We start from the raw sequence: 27,471 nt of genomic DNA on the forward strand, positions 1-27,471 counted from the left end.
AATTCTTTAACCTGCAACTTTTTTCCCCACATCCCATTACAACAAATACTACGTGCTTTTGAGAGATGCTCAATGTCCTGGTGCTTTCAAACAGCATATATTCATATGATGTAAGCTGTAATATAAAACCTAATAAATAAGGGCTTCAACTGCTAATTACCTACAGCAAACCAATATGGCATTCCTGAAGTTCTGCTTGTGATGTAGAATTCAGTCCTGTATCTCACTGGCCATGATCCAGCCCATGAAGCAAAACTCTGACTTGTCTTTCGCACTTCAGAATGCTTTGGAACTGGAAATTTCATGTTGTGGCATCACAAAACACTACCAGCTCCTTGTCCACAAATAGATTCATGTCCCATGTGAGCACTTCTTTCACTAACACTGCAATCATCTGTAGCTATCTAATGACTACAAGTACAGTTTACGGATCACCATTTATTTCAACATGTTTACTATGACACCCAATAAAACAGTATTTGCAGAGATGCCACTTCAGATTTGGACTTGCAATAGGATTATTCTTGTATACAATTATACAACTTGCATCACAACATTAAGTCTCAATTGTTGTGAGAGAAAACCAAGTATTCTCCTTAGCGTAAGAGAATCTGTTTCTTTAACATTGAATCATTTATGTCTTCTAGATCAAACTAGACCTGTCAAAGCAATACTTACAAAAATCCACATCTTAATTATGAAAATATTTACATTAACACAATTATAATTTTGCATTACAGGAACTGGAGCTTAATCACAACTACCTTCAGCATCTGGATGATGAAGTTGTCGCTCTGATTAAAACAAAAAAACCTCCATTGCAGAAAATTGTTTTGTCAGAGAATCCTTGGGAATGTAACTGCAGAACAAAGCAGCTACTTCAGTTCCTCCAAGATGATTATGCGAAGGTAAATTTAAGTGCTTACAGTTCTAGATATACTTTCTATTTGTTATGCAGCTTACTGGGGACTCCAGGTTGTGCAAGAAAATTAAGCTTCCTATTCTATTTTACCACTGAACATCAATATAAACCATACTGCTGTGTATGTAGTAGGAACTTCAATATTAATTAAATATGAATTGATGTTACAGGTAATAGATCGAAGAAATATAACCTGCAATGATGGCCGTCCACTTCCAGAACTAACAAATGATGATCTTTGCCCACTGCCCAAATTTGCAATAATAGTCAGCAGTGTATGTCTCGCCATGACAGGCATTGCTGTTGGTCTTCTTGCCTTCTTATATCATCGTTATCAAGAGGATGTGAAAGTTTGGCTCTACGCCAGGAATTTATGTCTGTGGTTCGTTACGGAGGAAGAACTTGATCGTGACAAAATGTATGATGCTTTTGTCAGTTATTCCCACAAGGATGAGGAGTTTGTTGTAGAACAGTTGGTGAGAGGACTAGAAAATGGTCCAGTTCCTTTCAAACTGTGCCTGCACTATAGGGACTGGATAGCAGGTGAATGGATTACAGAACAAATTGCGCGGTCAATTGAACGATCGTGTAGGACGTTAGTTGTGCTTTCACCAAATTTTCTTGAAAGTGTTTGGGGAAAAATGGAATTCAGAGCAGCTCACAAGAAAGCACTTGCTGAAGGCAGAGCAAGAGTTATAATTGTAATGTACGGAGAGATAGGGGATATGGAAAAGTTGGACCCTGAACTCAAAGCATATCTCTCTACAAACACGTATGTTAAATGGGGTGATCCTTGGTTCTGGGATAAGCTGAGGTATGCATTACCACACTCACAGAAACTACATGGGGCCACCAGGAGTAGAACAGTATCTGACAAAATGGAACTTATTGGCCCTGGAACACCAAGCCCATTAGTAACACCAATTGCTGAAGTGCATAATCCCTTGGAGCAACAGCAACAATGCAATGTAAACTGTTACAATAACAAGGCTTTCACTTAAGTGATATTGTGCTCAAGGTGCTGCTCCCCCAACCCCACAAAAAAAAAAAAAAAAAAAAAAATCACTTATAGTAAAGACTGCAAAACTTATGCATTTGGGGAGAAGAAAAGGGGAAAGAGTGGATGTTTGTTTGTTTGTTTGCATGCATGTGCATGTGTGTGTGTGTCAGTGTCGAAGACTGGATATATTTTACAAAAATTCATGTGTACCTGATTTACTAGAAAGTCTTTCAAACCTAGCATACTATGAAACGTGTAGTAATTTAAGATGATGCAGCTAAATGTGAACAGCAAATATTGTTATTTCATTAGAACTGTTGTAAGTGCCATATTTTAAGCCAAAGTCTAAAGAATAATGTCAATTTTTTTTTTAAGTAATGGCAGCTTGCTTAATCAACAATGTTAAGTCTGACTACATTGATGGCACAATGTAATTAAAGAGACAGAACTGTCAGTATCTCTTGTAAAAATTTTAAGGTCTGATTGTGTATATAAATCTATTAATTTGTTCGTAAGTACAAAAATTTAGCATTTTTAATTTATTATTGTTAAGAGGGTACTTCGAAATTTAGCACTGCAGACAACTCTGTAAACTTTTTCAACAACCGATGAGGGATTCCAAGATGGTGGGAAAAATGGATAAAGGTAAAGAAATATGTTTAAGGAAAAGAAAACAACCAAAATATCTTTGTTCATGGCCTATCCTCCACCACAGTCAAAGAAATATGAACAAATTTCTCACAGACATCTGAGGGATGCCTGCTTTAAGAATTCTTTGTACATCAAGTCACAGGTCTTACAACTAGTTATTGGATGTGCTAAATATACAGCTGTGCAAAATCTTTGAGCTCCCTTTGAAACTGACACGTGTTACAACATCCCTTTCCATCTCACAGTTTTCCATGTATCTTGCAATCTTTATTCTGAAAACTACGTGGTAAGTTTCCCATTGCTTTCCACATATCTAAGTATGTCATGCCTTAAATACTTACCTTAAAGATGACACATTAAGCTACAGACAGACACACATTCCTTCACACAAGTAAGCACACCTCACACACACATAACCATCATCTCCAGCAGCTCTGACCACAATGCAACTGTCGCATGGTATGGAAGCAGCAATCTGGATGGAGCAGGAAAGGGATAGCTGTGTACTGGCAGAGGGAGAGAAGAGTGCCATCTGGCGGAGTGTGCAGGCACTAGCCTGCAAACAGGCACAGCATCGGGAGGCTGTGGGGCAGAGAGATGAGGAAACACAGCGAAAAAGGAGAGGAGTGGGGAAGGGAAAGACAAGTGGGTGTGATGGCTGAAGGTGGTACACAAAGAGGGTGTTAGACGAGAATAGGAAGGAATCTGTTGGGACAGTATGTTTGTTACCATAGGTTGAGGCAGGGATAATTATGGGAGTGAAGTACGTGTAGTAAGGATAAATCTTATCTGCACAGTTCAGAAAAGCTAGTGGTGGAGGGAAGGATCCAGATGGCTCTGGTAGTACCCACTGAAACCAAGCCAGTTGTGTTCCGCTGCATGTTGTGCTACAGACTGGTCTACTACTCTTGCCTGCAGCGGACATTTGTCCTGATGCATAGCAGTTAATATATGGACCAGCTGAAGTGGATGGAAGAGAAGGTGCAGATGCGAATGAATGAAAATAGCATTTCTTTGCCCCGAGTCCAGATCATGAAGATATCATCACTGACCGTGAACCAGTCAAGGGGTTTGGCATGGTAGGAATTATCCTCTAGGTGGCCCATAGTCAGGTCAGCATAAGACGGTACCTACGGCGGTGCCACACATTTATTTGTATACATCCCCTTCAAAGGAGATGTAGTTGTGATTTAGGTTAAAGTTAGTAGGGTGTAATAGGAATGAGGTGGTAGGTTTGGAGTCCAAAGGACATTCGAAAGGATAGTGTTGAATAGCACTAAGATCATCATAACAGATGTTGGTGTATAGAGAGGTGGCATTAAGGGGAGTTGGAATGCCCTATCTCGACAACATTAAATTTAGTGACTTGGCTTCCCTGCATTTCAGGAACCACTGTAGCCATGGCATGAAACTTTTACAGGACATTAAACTGTATGTTCTGAGTCTACTGAACTACAGCAATTGCATTTCAGCCACTGCTTTCAGAAATACAATTTTTAATTACATGGTTAAAATTTTGTGTACTTTTTTGTATATTATCCAAAATAATTTTAATTATGCATAACATTAAGTTCTTTTTTTAGTTCAGTAGACCCAGAATATGTATGTTATCACTCCCTGAAAATTTGAATACTCTACTTAAATTTGTTTCTGAGATTTACGGGGAAATGCAACAGTAAATGTAAATTTTCAGGAAAGGCTTCTTAAGTTTCAAAAGACTGTATCTCATTTAATACATGCTCTCTCTCCCCCCCCCCCCCTTCACTCAGAAGCACCCTGCACCATACTGTATATTATCCTTTTGATCTTTATCCAAGATTTTTCCTTCTTTCTGGACACCTTAGTGGCCAACTGTGCTGCATACTCGGCTTTATCAATGCGAACCTTGTCCATCATTTCAAGTTCTCTGATGCAATTTGCTCCAGTATTAATTCCCAAATGCTGCCATCATTAGAAGCAACAACAGCATCACTGACACCCCACCCCCACTTTAGTATCTTCATTCTAACAAACATTTTTTGGTAAGCGAGTCCATATAAGATTATTGAACAACTCATTGAGATTCTGAATCTGACCATGCAGACACTTCTTCAGTAATTCAGGATTTGCCAGGTCTCTGTAAATAGGTTTTATGTTATCCATGACTGCTGCTGGGATGGAATGTTTATGGCTGTATGAACTGTTTGAGTACTGGGCATTGTGGTAATTGTGCCATAAATCAGGTGCAGGAGGGCAAAGGTGGTGTACTGCTTTTTCATCAGTTGACAGTCTGTGGAACAAGGTAGCCCATACTGCCTGCTTCAGTTTAAAAAAAAATTCTCAGTATTATTTTTAATGGCCATCCCATAGTACTGCTGTAGTTCATCAATCATTTTGTCTGTCAGCCTGCCTCTTATGGTTTAACCATCAGGAAGTTTCTTGTCTCTCAAACTTTGTTTCAACATCCTCAGCCTGGTGCCCATCCTCTTCTGGACATGACCCAACACATTCCAGTTTTGCGATATTCTTCTCACCATAATCTGAGTGGCTACTACACTGTTATATGCTTTTGAGTCTCCATCATTTAAGAACTTAGGGTAACACACTCCCCTTTCATTCACAGATTGACTAAAAATTTCAATAGCTGCACAGGCCTCAATACCATCACTTATTCCTTCATAATTTCTGTCACAGATATTACCTGATTTACTTATAACAATGTTTGGTTAAAATCTGGAAATCTGCTACCTTTCCAGTAGCCACACTGGTCACCGTACCAACAGAATTCTTAGAACTGTAGCCGCACGTCTGCCAAGTGCCATCAAAAACTACTGGTACGTCAGTCATACAATCATTTATTTCAACAGCTTCATTTGTAACACCCTTCATTGACTCACATGCAACAGATTCCACAGCGGCTCCAATAAATCCTGCATACTTGTCGATTTTACAAGGTGGGCGTGCCACACTCATCACAGCACACATTGTTTCTGCTGCAGTGTGTCCTTTGCCAATAGCTCTCAATCCATAAAGCCACCTAATATTTACTTCAAAATAATTATCTTTACACTTATCATAGTTCCAAAATGAATGAGCATCTTTACAACTGGCACAATTAATGATAAGTTTCCTGGCTAGTCCATTTGATACCTCATTGTCTTCATGTAAACTTGACTGGCCCTCCACATATTATTAGGAAATGTAAATCTATCAGAATCTAACCTAACCTACCATTTACATCACTTTTGTTTGAAAACTGTGTATCACAACATTTTATTTTAATCTTTAAAGTGCTAATGGGTGTTTCTCTAGATACTGACAAGTTTGCCTGCATTTCATTTCATTGTCTGTAACTTCACATGCCACATGTTGAAAACAATGTTGCCCTTTATTCAAAAAATCTATTACCATGAAACCCATGTTTCTTAAAAACACTCCATTTTGGTGTCATACTTTACTTTTTGAGAGATTTACCAATCTATTTGTCACTTTTCCTTGGAAAAATGTTAGCTCTTTGAGATACAAAGTGTGTTTATACTATGAAATGATACAATACTGTTTTTGACGGTGCTACCAATACAAACACGTAATTTAACCTTTATAACACAACAATCCACAGCCCTCTATACAAAAAAAATTACCGATTTTATTAGATCTTGAAGTAATGCATGCAAGTTCACAACCCTTTTCCCCTACTTTCATGAAATTTTGAAGATATACATATGTAAATAAATATAAAATTTGTTTGTTTCATATATTTGTTTCTTTGCTACTTTGTTCTTTTTTGCATATCATACGAAAGAGAAATACTGTCTCAAAGATGTAACGCAACTCCACAAGACTATCACATTAAGTTTGTTGTTCTCCTTTTTTTTGTTTTTGGAACATACATGGCAGTTTCTTCGTTTTTGTTTATTCATTTCGGAAATAAGTATTACTTGGTGTTACTTTATGTGACTGGAAAGTGTGTCAACTGAATCACTAGGAGATCACGCAACGTAGTGGCAACCTCCAAGTTTTGCTCAGAAGCAGGTACATGGTCTTTTCTCCACGAATCAGGCACTTTCAATAAAAACTCAAGAGACTCTTGTGTTCTGTATCGAAATATTGCCATGTACGGAATGCATTAAATAATGAGCAATTAAAGAGGTACATGCAAACCTTTATTGACCATTTTATAGTTTTTCTGTGTATAGGATAATAACTCAAATATTGGCCAGCCCGTTCCACTCCTTTCATGTATTTGTTGTAGTCTAATACACTTTCACATTTTTTTAATTGCGTAATTAGTTTTTCTACATTTTCTTTGAGTGTCAGTCAAAGTGAAATTATTTATTGTAGAGATCATTTGTATAGTTCTAGTTTTCTAAGTTCTCCATACCTGTGCAAGGACTTCACCTTTCCGTTGATGACATGCTACAAACACATTGACTTTTATGCGCTTTAGTTTTTCCGGAAACCCTCTATTTTGCCATATCGTTACACAAACTCTAATTTTCTTTTCAAGTAACTTCTCTGAAAGATCCACACTTAAAATAATTGTCCACTCTCCATATGAAGGTTGGCATCACTGGTTTTGCTAAAGGCTGTCCAGTGCCGGAATATATCTTGAATGAGGAAATTTATCCTGTACTCTATAATCACACAGCATCTGAATGGGTATGACATATTTAGTAATTTTTGACGGATTGCAAACTTTAAAATTTAACCGTCAACGCCACAGTATCATTCCTTCATCAACTAAGACGTTTTGTCTTAGATTAAAAGTTTCTTTAAACTTTTTGGAAAAATGAATAATTATGAATACCACTTTGAAAAGCAGGACAGCATTATCCGGTTTATTGTTGTTGTCGAAAAAATGTAAAAATGGTAATATTTGTCTGAATCGGTTGTGGGACATCGTTTTGCGAAATATTGGTGTGTTTATCAACGGATTTGTTGACCAATAATCATCGATCCATGCTTTTAATTCCCATAAGGATAGCAACCTCCCATGAACCATGGACCTTGCCGTTGGTGGGGAGGCTTGCGTGCCTCAGTGATACATATGGCCGTACGGTAAGTGCAACCACAATGGAGGGGTATCTGTTGAGAGGCCAGACATACATGTGGTTCCTGAAGAGGGGCAGCAGCCTTCTCAGTAGTTGCAGGGGCAACAGTCTGGATGATTGACTGATCTGGCCTTGTAACATTAACCAAAACGGCCTTGCTGTGCTGGTACTGTGAACGGCTGAAAACAAGGGGAAACTACAGCCGTAATTTTTCCCGAGGAAATGCAGCTTTACTGTATGATCAAATGATGATGGCATCCTCTTGGGTAAAATATTCCGGAGGTAAAATAGTCCCCCATTCGGATCTCCGGGCTGGGACTACTCAAGAGGATGTCGTTATCAGGAGAAAGAAAACTGGTGTTCTACGGATCGGAGCGTGGGATGTCAGATCCCTTAATTGGGCAGGTAGGTTAGAAAATTTAAAAAGGGAAATGGATAGGTTCAAGTTAGATATAGTGGGAATTAGTGAAGTTCGGTGGCGGGAGGAACAAGACTTTTGGTCAAGCGAATACAGGATTATAAATACAAAGTCAAATAGGGGTAGTGCAGGAGTAGGTTTAATAATGAATAAAAAAATAGGAGTGCAGGTTAGCTACTACAAACAGCATAGTGAACGCATTATTGTGGCCAAGATAGATACGAAGCCCACACCTACTACAGTAGTACAAGTTTATATGCCAACCAGCTCTGCAGATGATGAAGAAATTGATGAAATGTATGACGAGATAAAAGAAATTATTCAGGTAGTGAAGGGAGACGAAAATTTAATAGTCATGGGTGACTGGAATTCGTCAGTAGGAAAAGGGAGAGAAGGAAACATAGTAGGTGAATATGGATTGGGGGGAAGAAATGAAAGAGGAAGCCGCCTTGTAGAATTTTGCACAGAGCATGACTTAATCATAGCTAACACTTGGTTCAAGAATCATAAAAGAAGGTTGTATACCTGGAAGAATCCTGGAGATACTAATAGGTATCAGATAGATTATATAATGGTAAGACAGAGATTTAGGAACCAGGTTTTAAATTGTAAGTCATTTCCAGGGGCAGATGTGGATTCTGACCACAATCTATTGGTTATGAACTGCAGATTGAAACTGAAGAAACTGCAAAAAGGTGGGACCTGGATAAACTGAAAGAACCAGAGGTTGTAGAGAGTTTCAGGGAGAGCATAAGGGAACAATTGACAGGAATGGGGGAAAGAAATACAGTAGAAGAAGAATGGGTAGCTCTGAGGGATGAAGTAGTGACGGCAGCAGACGACCAAGTAGGTAAAAAGACGAGGAGGGCTAACAGAAATCCTTGGGTAACAGAAGAAATATTGAATTTAATTGATGAAAGGAGAAAATATAAAAATGCAGTAAATGAAGCAGGCAAAAAGGAATACAAACGTCTCAAAAATGAGATCGACAGGAAGTGTAAAATGGCTAAGCAGGGATGGCTAGAGGACAAATGTAAGGATGTAGAGGCTGGTCTCACTAGGGGTAAGATAGATACTGCCTACAGGAAAATTGAAGAGACCTTTGGAGAGAAGAGAACCACTTGTATGAATATCAAGAACTCAGATGGATACCCAGTTCTAAGCAAAGAAGGGAAGGCAGAAAGTTGAAGGAGTATATAGAGGGTTTATACAAGAGCGATGTGCTTGAGGACAATATTATGGAAATGGAAGAGGATGTAGATGAAGACGAAATGGGAGATAAGATACTGCGTGAAGAGTTTGACAGAGCACTGAAAGACCTGAGTCGAAACAAGGCCCCGGGTGTAGACAACATTCCATTAGAACTACTGATGGCCTTGGGAGAGCCAGTCATGACAAAACTCTACCATCTGGTGAGCAAGATGTATGAGACAGGCAAAATACCCTCAGACTTCAAGAAGAATATAATAATTCCAATCCCAAAGAAACCAGGTGTTGACAGATGTGAAAATTACCGAACTATCAGTTTAATAAGTCACAGCTGCAAAATACTAACGCGAATTCTTTACAGACGAATGGAAAAACTGGTAGAAGCGGACCTCGGGGAAGATCAGTTTGGATCACGTGAGGCAATACTAACCTTACGACTTATCTTAGAACAAAGATTAAGGAAAGGCAAACCTACGTTTCTAGCATTTGTAGACTTAGAGAAAGCTTTTGACAATGTTAACTGGAATACTCTCTTTCAAATTCTGAAGGTGGCAGGGGTAAAATACAGGGAGCGAAAGGCTATTTACAATTTGTACAGAAACCAGATGGCAGTTATAAGAGTCGAGGGACATGAAAGGGAAGCAGTGGTTGGGAAAGGAGTGAGACAGGGTTGTAGCCTCTCCCCGATGTTATTCAATCCGTATATTGAGCAAGCAGTAAAGGAAACAAAAGAAAAATTCGGAGTAGGTATTAAAATCCATGGATAAGAAATAAAAACTTTGAGGTTCGCCGATGACATTGTAATTTTGTCAGAGACAGCAAAGGACGTGGATGAGCAGTTGAACGGAATGGACAGTGTCTTGAAAGGAGGATATAAGATTAACATCAACAAAAGCAAAACGAGGATAATGGAATGTAGTCGAATTAAGTCTGATAATGCTGAGGGAATTAGATTAGGAAATGGCACACTTAAAGTAGTAAACGAGTTTTGCTATTTGGGGAGCAAAATAACTGATGATGTTCGACGTGGAGAGGATATAAAATGAAGACTGGCAATGGCAAGGAAAGCGTTTCTGAAGAAGAGAAATTTGTTAACATTGAGTATAATGTCTTGAAGTCGTTTCTGAAAGTATTTGTATGGAGTGTAACCATGTATGGAAGTGAAACATGGACGATAACTAGTTTGGACAAGAAGAGAATAGAAGCTTTCAAAATGTGGTGCTACAGAAGAATGCTGAAGATAAGGTGGGTAGATCACATAACTAATGAGGAGGTATTGAATAGGATTGGGGAGAAGAGAAGTTTGTGGCACAACTTGACTAGAAGAAGGGATCGGTTGGTAGGACATGTTTTGAGGCATCAAGGGATCACAAATTTAGCATTGGAGGGCAGCGTGGAGGGTAAAAATCGTAGAGGGAGACCAAGAGATGAATACACTAAGCAGATTCAGAAGGATGTAGGTTGCAGTAGGTACTGGGAGAAGAAGAAGCTTGCACAGGATAGAGCAGCATGGAGAGCTGCATCAAACCATTTTCTACGTTAGGGTCTCGTAACATTGACAAATTTGGCATATTCTTCATCCAGTTTCCTTCTATTGCAATTTTGACTATAGTACTTGCTGGTTTCATGGCTAATATATTCAAATAGACCATTCCCAATATATAATTCTACGATATCCTATGTATCGTTGGGAAATAAGTTTGGAACAGGGGATCCTTGGTTGGGTTGGGTCGTTTGGGGGAAGAGACCAAACTGCGAGGTCATCATATTAGGGAAGGACAGAGAAGGAAGTCGGCTGTGCCCTTTCGAAGGAACCATCCCAGCATTTGCCTGGAGCGATTTAGGGAAATCACGGAAAACCTAAATCAGGATGGCTGGATGGGGGATTGAACCGTCGTCCTCCCGAATGCGAGTCCAGTGTGCTAACCACTGCGCCACCTCACTCAGTCGAAAGGGGATCCTTCAAATTTATTATTGGTCCTCGGTAAATCAAAATCTGACCACTGTGCACAGTCTTCTTCATCTGATTCATCCAAATCGGTTGGCAACCGTACTGTTCGCCGAACTCTTCTTGGATGTATTTCACTATCTTCCAACGATTCTGCTTCACTTTCATTTTTTTGATATCCAATGTCGTCTTCCCAATCGGTCAAATCGTCTGGAACGTCAGCCGAGACGTCCGCGCATTCGTCGTAAATACGTCAGCCGAGACGTCCACGCATTCATCGTAAATAATCATATCGTCTCTTTTGTCTGCCTTGATGAAAGGGCACAAGTACTTCAAAAAAGTTATTGATGTGTGTAACTTATTGTTACCCAAACAAAACATCAACAGAATGCAAAAGATACTAAAGTGCTGTTGCCGGCCACTATGGGATACTATGCTCACGACAATACAGTGGTGTCGCCATCCACTGAGCGATACTACGCACACAACACCACTGTGGTGCTGCCAGCTGTTGATCACTATTTCGCACACAATACCACTGTGGTGCCGCCAGAGGGCATAGTGTTAACAGTGACGATTAGGGTTCTAGGAAGTAAAGGAGTGGGGATGGTGGAGAGGTGGTGAAGGAAGTGGTTGGTATCTTTGACATGGAAGGCTAGATTGTGTGAAAGTGGTTGGAGATGGTGTCAACAAGGGGCAAAATTCTTTGAGTAGGGTCACAATAATCAGTCTCAATTTTAAATGTGCCTACCTGCAACTTGTGTGTCATCTTTTCGGTAAGTTGTGATCATCTTTTCCGTACATCGTGATATTCCAACCTGGAGTTTCTATTATCTGATCGTATCTTAAATATTTATATAAGGTGACAGTTGTCACCAGATGATTTAATACAAGTCTCTTTCAACTCATATACTATTGCAATCTATGTCTGCTTGAACCTGTTCACTGTTATCAAGCTTTTGTCTGCCTCTACAATTTTAACCCTCCCTCCTTCACTTCAGGTTGAGTCCCCAATCTAACCATTCAGGATGTGCAACACAGCTATTTTAACACACACACAGAGAGAGAGAGAGAGAGAGAGAGAGAGAGAGAGAGCACACTTTTGTAACACTTCTTTACAGTGACTTGTATTCTTTAGTCTGTACTGCTTCCTAAGCCCCTTCGCATCTGGATAAAAAGGCATTCTGAAAATTTCACAGTCTAATATAGAAAGTAATTTATCTCACACATCTGACAATTAAACAAAATGTACCAAATTTGGGAAGAAATAAAAGCATACAGGAGTTTGCTGGTAGTCATGCATATTCTTGCCAGTGTGGAAATGAGAGGTGCCGTATCTTAATGGATTTATGTTCAATATAAGATCCAGTCAATAATAATTAATTTAATGTAAAAAAATTTAACAAGCATTTCTTAGCAGTGAGCCATTTAAATCTTGATTTTGAAGACTTGGGCTACAGCCATCAGTTGTCATGATTTGGTTCATACATTCTACAATTCAACTCATTTATTTGTTGTAGTGTTTAAAGGAACATTATCACTGTCATAGTTGTCGTCAGTGTTTAATGTTTTGTTGATAGACACAGAGTAACAGGATAACTCTATTACAAACTACTGCACGCATATACGTTAAGATAGAAAAGGCAACGCGTATCCCATGGTTGTCTTAGGGGAACCATTTGGCATTCACCTAAAGTGAAACACGGAAGAAAACATTAGAAACTTCAGACTCACTCTTCTTTAATGTGAATTCTAAAACTTCTGTGCTGAACTTGGTTACATATTTTTTATGTTATGTAACGAACTGTTATCCTACACTCTTGTAGCAACTGAAGCACCAAACAGTAATTGATGAATGGAATAATTTCAAATTAAACTTTCATTACCCCCTCTCGCTACTGTATTCCAGCCAAACCTTTCCACAACAGATAAAAACTGAACTGATAAAGCATTATGAATTAATTCATACTTCCTTGCCTAATCATATCAGTAATACTAAAAGGAAACACACCATAGCAAAACCACATCACAGTGTCAATTATTACTTGCACCATTACTCTAAAGTGGTGTGAATGTTGTCCTTCCTGAAGTACCAACATTTATTGTCCAGAGGAGATATACTTTGAAGATGGGTCATCCTTTTTGACTGGTGATTTACCTACATCCACATGTGTGGAATCTTTTCTCATCACATGCCTACTATGTCTGTCAGCAATGCTCTGTAGTTTGAAAGTCAGAAGGATGTGCATTTCCAACGCCGAAATGAAGAAATTTAATTTTGTTCATATTTTCTATCCTACCATTATGATTTGCAACATTGGTGATGTATGAGAATTTATTCCTCTTTTATATTATCAACAGATATTGTCCGAATTTTCTAATACTGAGAACTTAGGAGTGCTCTAGATTTTACTTGGGAAGAAACTTTCAGTAGCCATGTCACATAAATTAGTCGTCATTGTTGACAATTGATTGCAACAGTAGTGTCATCTTCTGGTCTTCAAAAAGATTTTGCTATAAAAGTTTTCCATTGTGAGTTAGTATCTCATACCAAGTTGCCATCATTCTTCTTGTGGTCTTCAATGTGAAGACTGGTTTGATGCAGCTCTCCAGGCTACTCTATCCTGTACAAGCCTCTTCATCTCAGATTAACTACTGAATCGGCTTACTGTACTCATCTCTTGGTCTCCTCCTGCAATTTTTACCCCTGCCTCTCTCCCTCCAATACCAAACTGGTGATCCCATGAGGTCTCACAATGTGTCTTTATCAACCGATCCCATCTTCTAGACTGGTTGTGCCACGAATTCTTTTTCCACAATTTATTTCAGTACCTCCTTATTAGTTACATGATCCAACCATCTAATCTTCAGCATTCTTCTGTAACACCACATTTCAAAGCTAATGTTCTCTTCTTGTCTAAACTATTTATCATTGATGTTTCACTTATATACATGGCTGCACTCCACACAAAAATTTTAAGAAAAGACTTTATAACACTTAAGTCTACATTCATTGTTAATAAATTTCTCTTTATTAGAAATGCTTTTTTTGCCATTGCCCATCTACATTTTATATCCTCTCTACTGAAGTAGAAAGGATAAGTTATTTTACTACCCAAATAACAAAACTCCCCTATTACTTTTAGTATCTCGTCTCCTAATCTAATTCCCACATTCCACTATCATTGTTTTCCTTCTGTTGATGTTCATCTTATATCCTCCTTTCAAGACATCGTCCATTCCTTCAACTGCTCTTCCAAGTCCTTTGCTGTCTCTGGCAGAATTACAATATCATCGGAAAACCTCAAAGTTTTTATTTCTTTTTTGTGAACTGAAATTTCTACTCTGAAGTTTTCTTTGGATTACTTTGTTCAATGTGCAGATTGAGTAGTATCAGCAACAGGCTACAAAACTACCTCTATCCCTTCGCACCCAATGCTTCCCTTTCGTGCCCCTCCCCTCTTGCAACTGCCCTCTGGTTTCTGTAGAAATTGTAAGTAGCTTTCTGCTGCCCATATTTTACCCCTAGTACCTTCATAATTTTGAAGACCGTATTCCGGTCAACCATGTCAAAAGCTATCTTGTAAGTATACAAATGCTATCAACGTATGTTTGCCTTTCCTCAACCTACTTTGTAAGGAGAATCATGGGGCATATTCCCACATTTCTCTTCCCCAAGGTTGGCTTCTACCAGTTCTTCCACTCTTCTGTAAAGAATTTGTTTTAGTATTTTGCAACCATGACTTATCAAACTGATAGTTCGATTATATTAACATCTGACAGCATCTGCTTTTTTTGTAACAGGAATTGTTGCACTCCTCTTGGTGTCTCACGGTATTTCAGCTGTCTCTTCCATCTTCCACACCAGATGGAAGATTTTTGTCATGGCTGACTCTCCCAAGGCTAGCAGTAGTTCTGACAGAATGCCATCTAATTCCAGTGCCTTTTTTCGATGCACGTCTTCCAGTGCTCTATCAAATTCTCACAGCACCATGTTTCCAATCTCACCTTCATCTGCATCCTCATCCATTTCTATAATATTGCCTTCAAGCTCATTTCCCTTGTACAGACCTTCTATATACCCCTTCCACCTTTCAGCTTTCCCTTTACAGCTTAGTACTACTTTCTCATCTCAGTTCTTGACATTCATACATCTGCTTTTCTTTTCTTGCCTCCTTAATTTTCCTGTATGTGGTATCTACCTTTCCAATAGCGAAATATGCTTCAAATGTTTGTCCTCTAGTTGTACCTGCCAACTCATTTTTTAGATGCTTATATTTCCTTTTACCCGCTTCATTTGCTTAATTTTTATATTTTCTCGTCATCAAATAAATTCAGTATTTCCTGTGATATCCAAAGATTTCTACTAGGCCTTGTCTTTTTACCTGTTTTATCCTCTGCTGTCTTCACTATTTCATCTCTCAAAGCACCCATTCATCTTCTATTGTATTCCTTTTCCCTGTTCTAATCAATCATTGCCTAATGCTTCCTCTCAAATTCTTGCCAACCTCTGGTTCTTTCAGCTTATCCAGGTCCTTCCCCTTAATTTCCTACCTGTTTGCAGTTTATAAGTAAAACCATTTACAGTTACATAGCACCTTGTGCACATGGGTGTGTTTGCATATCTAGCAGCGACAGAGACTTGTTAATTCTTTAAATGCTTAGCTGTTCATCTGTTTAAGTTTGTGCGACATGTTACATACATTATAGATCTACGTTAGCCAAAGTATACGTTGCAATTCTAGTAGACAGTGCAACTCTAATACATAATGCGACGCAAGAATACCGTTGTACCGTATACTTCAGCTAAGGTGGGTCCATGATGTATGTACCATATCATGCAGAAGTAAACATATGGACAAATGTGCATTTTATTGTATATCATACACTTTAAGAAGTAACTAGCCTCTGTGAGTGCTACATATGCAGACATGCCCATGTGCACAAAGTCTTTTTAACTGTAAATGGTTTTAATTTTGACAAACCTATTTTATCCATCATAATGACAAAATGGTGTGAGGACTAACTCACAATGGAACACGTTCTGCAACAAAAAAATTTTCAAGACCAGACAATGATAGTTACAACATTCAAAAGAGGTTACCAAAAATAAAGACTTACTTATGCAATCTTGGCTGCTGCAACTTTTTAGCTGAACAGATTGTCCACCCCCCAGTAGCTGAATGGTCAGCGTGATGGATTGTAAATCCTCTGGGCCCGGGTTCGATTCCCAGCTGGGTCGGGGAATTTTCTGCGCCCAAGGACTGGGTGTTGTGCTGTAATCATCCTCCTCCTCATCGACTGCAGGTCGCCAAAATGGCATCAAATTGAAAGATCGGCACCTGGTGAACAGTCTACCCGACAAGGGGCCCTAGGCATACGATTAAAGAAATAAATCTGAACAGATATTGTGTTTGCATAAAGTTATACCCAACATTTGCACCGTGATTGGAGAGGAAGAAAATAATAGTAGTTTAAATGTGCAGACAAAGTTCACAGATTTTTCATTCTGAATGATCTCTAGAAATTGTAGAAACTGTTTTTCTGCACATCAGTAAGTTTTAAATGCACCAATTATTCATGGTTAATATGTGAAATTACAGCATCAGCTCAAGTTCAGCAAAGTTGATTCTTTTCCACGAGTATTTTAAACACACTTATGCAACTGCTCCTCACTCAAATCAAAAAGCTATGATCAAAATTACTTAAAAGCTTTTGCAGACAGACTGGTAACAAGATACTGAAATATTTTGTATATAAATTTATGCTCTTCTCGAACCGCTCAAAAACATTGAGACAGTAAAATTTCTTCACTTCTGAATCTGAATCTTTGCTACTGAATAATAATAATAATAATAATAATAATAATAATAATAATAATAATAACAATAACAATAATAATAAAACAGCTTTGTTGGGTGTAATTTGCAGTCAATTCTGCTACTAGGTCAGCATTCTTCAACATTTCAAGCTTCATAAATCCTCTGGTTTTTCTCTCTTCTGTCAATGAACAGCAAGTGTTTGCATGTTAAATTAAAACCCCCAACTCCGCTGCATTGGTATGGACATGACACTGATGATCAATCAGTAGCAAACTGACCTGACAGACTAGGAGCCCAAGGGCAACAATAACGGCTCCTCAGATTGGTGAGTGTGCTGGTGGAAAACTGACAAATACTATAATAATTCAATGTTCTGCTTTGCATTCCTTTACTTAAAAACTCACAACACAATAACTACAACGTGTAACGAAATGACTCTATACATTTGTTGCAGTCATGTTACAGTTGAATTTTTCATAGTCTTCCAGAATTCCCTGAGAATTCAAGGTTTCCCACGCAAGCTGCCTATGGCTTTAGTACTGTGATGTAATATGGGCAGATGATGGTCAAAACATTATTTGCGTATCACAACTACCTCTATTTCAAACAAGCAGAAGAAAGGCATGAGTGGTACTACTCTTTCAAAGGTCAAAAATCATTATGTGGAAAAACTGTCATGTCTAATTTGTTGGAATTCTACTGGAACATTTTTGTTTGCCAATTAGTCTGTCCATTTTTCTACTTTTTTCCATTCCATATGTTTGAAAACAGATAGAACCTTGCATAAAATCTCAAGCCAAAGCATGTACATATTACAGAAGTATAGCATTCTCTGCAACCATAATATACCTACCAATTCCATATTCTTTTTACTGAATTTCAGTCAATTACCAAGAAAGCTCACCACCTACCTTGCAGGTGAAACAACAGCAACTAATTAAAGAGTAACAGTAATGACAGGTTTTACTTACACTCATTATATACGGGTCTCTTGCAGTCACAGCATCACTGCACATAATTTGTATGTGAGCACTCGAGTTTTTACCTACCAAGAAACAAGAAAAGATATGTTTCCTTGGAGTAAAAGAAAGAACTGAGTGGAAAAAACTGAGTTTTTTGCCATATAAATTAATTTCTCAAGTGTAGGTCTCTTAAAATAATCCACACATACTGCGTACGCCACTATATTATACTAGTGAGCAGCGAAACTGGCAGCTGGAGGGCAAGTATAGAAGGTACCCCCTTCCACCTTTTCTGTATGCTTTCCCCTCCTCGTCTCGCCCTACACCTCAGTTGTCGCAGGTTGGAAGCCTTTGGTCTGCACTAGTCATGTGGAATGTGGTGAACTATTGCAAAGCCTTGCTTGCAGCAGCAAAATGAAGCACAGTGTTGTCACACTGAACCTACTAACAATAAGCATTCATTCAGTAGTTGCTTCCTACAATGCTACCTGTGTGGCACATGGGGCAGAAATGAAACCAAGATTACAGTGTGTGCTTAGAGTTATGGACTAAGCTGCACTAGGCCAAAGGCTTCTCACTGGCACTTACCAATGAGGGGGAAATGAGGCGGTAGGAGAATTGACCTATCTTCTCCTAGCTACCATTTTGTTGTTCACTAGTACAATGAAGTATGTTGGTAACAGATTGCTGTTATCATTCGCCTGTACATACTATCACATGCACTTTTAAGCCTTAGAAATAATTATTGTTTATGATATGTTTACTGATGAGGTTCAATACAGTCTTATTGGAAGACTAAATATCGTTTGTTAAATAAATTGAAATCAATAATTACCAAAATATTGAATTGTGGTCCTGATGGGTAATTAACATCCTATTGAAACTAGGAGGGTTTTACAGAACATGAACTATACTTCTACATACTCGTCCGATTTCTGTGATATTGCCCCACTGTGGGACAATACTTGAATCAATATTCCCTTACCTGTATCCATTCCCTTACTGTAGCCCTACTGTTTCTGGGAGGGCATGAAAAAGTGAAATCACATTTGTGTAAGTCAACAGTTCCAGTAGGGCAATCAAGTGCCTCTTATCCTAAGCCTTAAGAAGTTTTTCTGCTATGTTGGAAGTATAACATTGGGCACTGTGAGAAAACAAAACACATTCCTTTGTTCAGAATCCCAGAAACCTTTTATTGGAGATTGTGTGTGTGTCACAGTATGCTGCTATGCTTATACTTTGTCCCCTGGAGTTAATTCTAACAGTAGGTACCACCAGTTATTTGTCAGGTGTCTGCTCAATAAATTCACCTGGTTGTCTCAATCAAATATTTCATAAAACCTTCCTTATTATGAGCAAATTATATAATTTGAATATGTCATGGAATGTTGCCCAATCTCCTTATTTTAGCATAAACCACTTCCAGCTCTACTGTTCCTGATACAGATCAATTGCTCAGTCTGTCCTACAATGAATATCAGATGGCCTGGTACCTTCTGTACAAAGTACATACATAGTGTCCCAACTTCTCCCTTATGGCCCTTGCCAAAAAAAAAAAAAAAAAAAAAAAAAAAAAAAAAAAAAAAGGAGAGAGAGAGAGAGAGAGAGAGACATTTGTTCTGCTATTGTACTTCACTGCACACACTGACAGCAGGCAAAAAGGAAGGAGCTACACTTTTTGTAAAGATCGTGAATACATTTATGTGTAGCCTCTTCTATAAATTACCTTAACATCTCTTATGCAAACATATCTTGCAGTGTATACTTATTCCTTGAGCCTTTCTTGTTGTTGTTGTTGTTGTCTTCAGTCCTGAGACTGGTTTGATGCAGCTCTCCATGCTGTTCTATCCTGTGCAAGCTTCTTCATCTCCCAGTACTTACTGCAACCTCCATCCTTCTAATTCTGCTTAGTGTATTCATCTCTTGGTCTCCCTCTATGATTTTTACCCTCCATGCTGCCCTACAATGCTAAATTTCTGATCCCTTGATGCCTCAGAACATGTCCTACCAACCGGTCCCTCCTTCTTGTCAAGTCGTGCCACAAACTCCTCCCCAATTCTATTCAATACCTCCTCATTAGTTATGTGATCTACCCATCTGATCTTAAGCATTCTTCTGTAGCTCCACATTTCAAAAGCTTCTATTCTCTTCTTGTCCAAACTATTTATCGTCCATGTTTCACTTCCATACATGGCCACACTCCATACAAATACTTTCAGAAACGACTTAATGACACTTAAATCTATACTCGATGTTAACAAATTTCTCTTTTTCAGAAACGCTTTCCTTGCCATTGCCAGTCTACATTTTATATCCTCTCTACTTTGACCATCATCAGTTATTTAGCTCCCCAAATAGCTAAACTCCTTTACCACTTTAAGTGTCTCATTTCCTAATCTAATTCCCTCAGCATCACCAGACTTAATTCGACTACATTCCATAATCCTTGTTTTGCTTTTGTTGATGTTCATCTTATATCCTCCTTTCAAGACACTGTCCATTCCGTTCAACTGTTCTTCTAACCAATTTCATTTTAAATTTGACATCAAATTTGTACTCTCACTCCCTGCACCATAATGCTATCTCCCAGACTCCCACTAGAAGAGCAATTTTGATTTTCCCAAATTTAATGGAACACACACACATTTGTGGAGTCAGTTTGAAAATGGAGATCTCTTTAGACTGAATTGCCTCTATAGTCCACTGATCACTGTCAAATAAACTATTCAGTTCAATAACATACATATCAATGTATATTAATTTAGATATATTAATTTACTGTACCATACCCTCTGATGGTAGTAACATTCAGTTACCCAGTCTTGTGGTCCTATTGGACCTTGTTTCTTTGGTGCACAGTTCCAAAGAGATTTTACTTAGTTATTGCTTAAGACCACAATCATGTGAAATTGTCACAAAAAATGAGGTTAACAATCTTAATATTGATGACATTTACCACAGTAATTATTTCTCTTAAATGTAAGCACTCAATGATGTCATATGTAGGCTGTTTGTGCATATGTTTCGGCACTGCACAAGGAGGACGTCTGAGCCAGAAGTTGAACACTGTACTCAATGTGGCAACATCTGAAAGTTATATGCCAATGTAGGTAAGTGCTCTCTGGTATTAGTAATGATATCTGAGAAGAAGACATTCTTTGATATAGTGGAGCAATATATGAAATAAAGATCATTAACTGAATTTCTGTAGCATGTCTAAATACAATTTAGAAAAGTGCTAAAACTGAGAATTATTTATTACTGTTATCATGAGCATGGTAATATGAATATTGGTGCTTTTGAATGGGGGGGGGGGGGGGGGCAAATGGGAATCCAATAGAACATTTAAACACATATTATAGTCCAGTCTACAGGGAATGGCTAACATGATATGTACCCCTGTGTAATAACTGTATTTAAAAAAAAAATATCTATAGTGTCGCCCATCCTCCTGTGTTGAAGACTGCCAACTAGCAGGTGAGAATGTCAGTGACAGCTGTAATATACTGTGGTGTTGAAATTTCATTTATGTCTATTGTTGCATGAGCTTCAGTAACGAAAACTATCATTCTTACTGTTATTGGGAGAATTACCATGTCAACAGTAACGATACTATACACTGAACATGAAGAACACTCCAGAAAAACACAACATTTGTTCAAAATTGAAGCTGCTAACTAATGGAGACAATAGTATTTTGAAGCAGACTGCAGACAGCAAGCACACCAGTTAACATCTGAGATAAATAAATATCTACAATGCATGATGATAAACTATCTGGTATGAAATGAATGTGGCAAACATTCACATTAACATGGTTGTTTCAGAACCACTGATTACACCATGCAATACTTTGAAATAGTGAAATTAGTGTTGTCAGCACACAAATTATACAACTACAAAAGGAAACTGTCATCTGTCTGTCTTAATTTCTTCATGATACATGAACATATTTACATTTGGCGTAAGCTAGCTGAAGCCTATCATGTGAACTGTATCATCTGTCCTTCAGTGAAGCACAATGAGGGTTCATATGGTGCTGTGAGGCATGTTGCCATACTGTGGTCTTGGTTCACTTGTCATCCTGCATGGGTAAGCTACAATGCAAGATTAAGCAAGTGTTTGAGCTTAAAATTCTCACTTTATGCTGCTAACCATGTTCTCAGGTGAACACCCTGGGCTGAAGAAGACAATTTTGCTCCCACGACAGTTCTGGATTTGCCGTAGACAGGTTTGATAAACACAATGATGAAGAATAACATGTCTGCCCCCTCAGTTCCCTGTTCTGAATATAACTGAACCCCTGTGGAGTGTTTAGGAGCCCAAGCTGTGCAACTGATTTCCTCCTGAAAGGGCACTTTGAATAACTAACCTTTGGCCATGAGGAGTGGGTATGTGATCTGCACTTGGTCACCTGAAATATCATACGTAGCCATAAACACTACCACTGTGTAACTTCACAGTTCTTTGTATAAGACTCATTTCCAGTTGTTTGCGTTTAGCCTTTTATGAAAGGCATTTTGTACACAATTTATTTTGCTTTTAATGCAACACTGTTGCTGGATATTGTTACTCATCAAGATACACTTTCCCGTATGCTTTTTATAAGCTGGTATTTCCCATCAATTTAATATCCCTGCAGCTACAAGTTTTCTTCCTTCATGTTACAAGTAACATTTTTCTCACTTTGAATCTATATCCCATATTCTTTGAGCTTTCAACGGACTACTCAGTCCCAACCACAGTACGACATGTTAGTAACATGTTATTTTGCTTCTTCCTTATGCTCCTCTTCAATGGGGCAACAGGATGCAGCTGTGAACACTCATTTTTTTCTCATGCCACTTGCATCTGATTAGAACTCAACCCATTAAGCTAGAGTTCTACCCAAGTTTGGGAGGACAGTATTTCAAAACTATTCTGGTATTTCCCTAAGGTTATACTAAAACCTGAACCATATTGGTAAAATTCAGACTTGGACCTCATGCTTTCAAAAGAAAAACCTAATGTCTTGAGCACTGTGCTAACCTGCTCAGTTGGCAATACAGTAACTCAACCACATATGTGTTTTTAACTTGCTTGCTTCCGACATCTAACTGTCCCCATCCCTCAATAGCAGCAAAACCCTTTACTAAAAACTGCTGTCCTGTCTACCTCCAATATGAATTCATAAATGAAAAGGAAAAAAAAACACTAAAAAGAGCTACATTTATGTTTTAGATCATTAAATTAATACCAGCAACTATTTGTTATCTTCAACAATACCTAACATATTCTCCTGTAATTTTCGAGCTTTATGACCATGGCTATAGTTAGCTACGGAATAATTTTATTGTTTTATTTAACAGGCAATAAATCCAAAAATTTCACAATTTTACTTACCTGATCATATTAATTGAATAAATTAATTATAAGAAGCAAAATAACAATAAAATGCTTCTCACCTTGAGCACCTTGACAAGCATTTCCTGTGATGTATATATGTAGAGAATTACTAGAGTCATCATACTGCAGTGTTGTTTCATTTCCAAATGACTCCCATGTTCTGTTAATTTGTCTACAGACGATTCCATTACAAACGCTTTCAACAGTACACAACCGCATTATGTAAGATGATGTAACCTGGAAGTCAAAATTTGAAATGTGAAACTAACACTATGTCTGCAACCTACAACAAGTAAATTACAAATGAGAGCACGGAAAATGATTCAAGATTCCTTAGTTTAAAGCATTATACTCCCATTACCAGGTTCTTATTTCTGAGTTTGCAATACTAAAAAGGAATTAATGTTGTTTTTATGTTACTTCGTATGTGTGCATCCTCAAAACAACCTTGGCCATGTACAAACTCACTAGGTAGTTGGGACGTGCTTACCAACATGCTGTTTGGATTCATGGTGCATTAGTTACAGTGACACAACAGGTGCAGATTGCGAGCAAAGAGTGAACATTAAGTTCTGCATTAAGCTTGTGAAAACCCCTTCTGAAATGTGTAAAATAATTAAGCACTTTCAAGAAGTTGTGCTTTCAAGTGGCACAATAGGTTTCATGAAGGCAGAGATTCTGTGCAAGATGATCCCAAGGCTGGTCACCTGTCTGCAGAACATAACACAAACATAAAGTGTGTAAAACAGTTATTGCAAGAAGATCATCATCACATAACTGTGCGTGCAATATCAGAACAACTTAATTTGAATTGTTATGTGTGTCATACGATTTTACAGGAAAATTTAGGGAAATTGAAACTTAATGCAAAACTTGTCCCTCACACTAACAGACGAACACAAAGAGGAAATTACTTTTGGATACATTGTGGGAGTGAACAGTGACCGAAGTGTTACAAATATTTACTGTCAAAAACAGCCTTTATCACAATTTAGCTATTATGGTGACCGGTTTCGACCACTACTGTGGTCATATTCAGACCTACAAGTTGTATACAAAGCTTTAATTAGAGGGCCACATACATTAAAGAAAATACATAAACTTATAAAGCTATACAACAATGAATTACCAATGCGTAAGGACCTCTTTCTGCTGGAGAATCGCTACTGGAGAAACCAGTGCACATCTTACTGTATATAATGGAGGCTCCGCCCACTTCTGACGGAATGATGTCATTACTAACCAATGGGTTATAGGTCAAATAACAATGTAAAATTTCTTAGTTAAAAGAACAAGTTTAGTGTGTGTTTATTTTCCTTTCTTGACAATGTCCTTTTAACTAAGAAATTTTACATTGTTATTCCACCTTAACCCATTGGTTAGTAATGACATCATTCCATCAGAAGTGGGCAGAGCCGCCATTACATACAGTAAGATGTGCACTGGTTTCTCGAGTAGTGATTCTCCAGCAGAAGGAGGTCCTTACTCATTGGTAATTCATCGTTTTATAGCTTTATAACGTTATGTATTTTCTTTCTTGTGTGTAGCCCTCTAATTAAAGCTTTGTATACGACTTGTAGGTCTGAAGATGACCACAGTAGTGGTCAAAACCGGTCACCATAATAAATAAATTGTGATTAAGACTGTTTTTATAGTAAATATTAATAAATACTAAGAGGAAAGATGAAGAATTTCTTCTGAACTACTGGAAAGAGCCAGACATGATCCCAAATTTATGTCAAAGATTATTGCTGGCAATGAAAGTTGGTGCTTCTAGCATGACCCTCACATGAAGCATCAAAGTGCTGCATGGTGAAGTCCTGGAGTACTCGCCTTAAAAAGAGAGAGAGAGAGAGATAAAATGACAACATTCGAGAACGATGACAATGCTGATTTTCTTTGATGGTAAAGCATCGTTCATTTTGAGTCTGTTCCTCCACGTCATACAGTGAACCAAACTTTTTACATCTAAGTCTTGTGACATTTGTGACAAGCAATTCAATGTCGCCACCCTGGTTTGTGGCCTTCTCAGGACTTGTTCTTACTGCATGACAATGCAAGAACCCAGACTGCTTATCTGTTACTGAGCATCTGACAAGACATTCGGTTATCGCCATCCCACACCTGCCATATTCGCCCAATCTCTTGCCTTAAGTTTTTCTTGTTTTTATGAGTGAGAAGGCAACTGAAATACAAGCTTCATCAATATATTGCAGACATCCAATGGGCTTGTGATAAACAAACTTACAGCATCGCAGTTGAGAATTTCTCTGCTTCCTTCCAAGGCCTCCAGAAACTTTGTATAGATAGCCAAGGGATTACTTCAATAGGAGCTAGGATCATTATATATATATATATATATATATATATATATATATATATATATATATATATATATATATAAAAGAGAGAGAGAGAGAGAGAGAGAACTGTCCTGGAACTTTTCTGACAAAGGGAGTAGGTACTGGTACAGTCTTGTGATAGATTAAAATGTAATTTGCAAGATAGTATATTAAATGAAAATGTAATGGCTCAACATTAACACATTTATGCTACATGGATTCAGACTACTACTTAGTCACATATTTTTCACAAGAACAGCTTCCATGCAGGGGCTCTTTTAGACTAGCGTGGTAAGTATCCATCTGGTGTAACTGTCAAATTTTCCTTCTACATCTACATCTTTATACATACTCCTCAAGCCATCGCATCGTGCATGGCGGATGGTGCCTTGTACCACTGCTACCCATATTTTTTCCCTGTTCCACTTCCAAATGGAGTGAGGGAAATATGACCAACTATATGCCTCTGTTAAGAGTCTTAATTTCTCTTACTTTATCTTTGTTGTCATTATGTGTAACATACACTAGCAACAGTGGAATTGTTCTCTAGTCTACCTAAGATGCCAGTTCTCTATACTTTCTTGATTGTGCTTCATGAAAAGATCACCATCTTCTCTCCAGGTATTCCCATTTGAGTTCACAAAGCATCTCCTTAATATTAGCGTGCAGACTGAATCTACCAGAAACAAATCTAACAGTACACTTCTGAAATGCTCCAACGTTTTACTCTAATCCGACCTGATGGGGATCCTATACCCATCAGCAGTACTCGAGTATGAGTCACACTAGTGTTCTGTGTGCAGGCTCTTTTTATATGAGCTACATGTTCCTAAAAATCTCCCTACATACCAAAGTTGACCATTTGTCTTCCCTACTACATCATTTTGCAATTTACACCTAGACATTTAATCTATATGACTGTGTCGAGCAGCAGACTACTAATGCAGTGTACGAATGTTATAGGATTAGTTTCCTTCTAACCTGCTGTAACTCACATTCTTCGACATTTAGAGAGAGCAGACATTTATCGCACCAACTGGAAATTCTGTCCTAGACATCTTACATCCTCCTACAATCACTTAACGGCAACAGCTTGCTGTACAGCAAAGCATCATCAGCAAACAGCCATAAATTGCTGCTCACACTGTCCACCAGATCATTTATGTATGGGGTTCACAGAAATGTTGCAAAAACTTCTAGGGGAGGTGGGGCATAAGACATGGTTGTTGTGGTCTTCCATTCAGAGACTGGTTCGATGCAGTTCTCCATGCTACTCTAACCTGTGCAAGCCTCTTCACCTCCGAATAACTACTGTAATCTGCTTAGGGTATTCATCTTTTGATCTCCCTCTATGATTTTTACCCTCCATGCTTCCCTCCAATACTAAATTGGTGGTCTCTTGATGCCTCAGAACGTGTCCTACCAGCCACCCCTTCTAGTCATGTTGTGCCACAAATTTCTCTTCTCCTCAATTCCATTCAGTACCTCCTCATTAGTTACATGATCTACCCACCTAATCTTCAGTATTCTTGTGTAGCACCACATTTTGAAAGCTTCTATTCCCATATTGTCTAAACTAGTTATCATCGATGTTTTAGTTCCATACATGACTACACTCCACACAAATACTTTCATAAAAGGCTTCCTGACACTCAAATTATACTTGATGTTAACAAATTTCTCTTCTTTAGAAATGCTTTCCTTGCCATAGCCAGTCTACATCAGTTATTTTGCTTCCCAAATAGCAACACTCATTTAGTACTTTAAGTGTCTCATTTCCTA

At 38.2% G+C, this 27,471-nt stretch overlaps 1 protein-coding gene across 3 annotated transcripts in view; it reads right to left on the reverse strand.

Moving 5' to 3' along the window:
- The window catches only part of LOC126254123 (cation-independent mannose-6-phosphate receptor), a 633,915-nt gene that overhangs the window by 248,282 nt on the left and 358,162 nt on the right, over nucleotides 1-27,471 (reverse strand). For all 3 annotated transcript variants that reach the window (XM_049955284.1, XM_049955287.1, XM_049955285.1), the window contains 2 exons: nucleotides 23,407-23,584; nucleotides 17,972-18,045 (listed from right to left, as the gene is read on the reverse strand). In XM_049955284.1, the coding sequence (XP_049811241.1) occupies nucleotides 17,972-18,045; nucleotides 23,407-23,584 (252 nt within the window). The remainder of the gene's footprint in view (nucleotides 1-17,971; nucleotides 18,046-23,406; nucleotides 23,585-27,471) is intronic.

Source organism: Schistocerca nitens, chromosome 1, assembly GCF_023898315.1.
Source record: "Schistocerca nitens isolate TAMUIC-IGC-003100 chromosome 1, iqSchNite1.1, whole genome shotgun sequence".
Lineage (NCBI taxonomy): Eukaryota > Metazoa > Arthropoda > Insecta > Orthoptera > Acrididae > Schistocerca > Schistocerca nitens.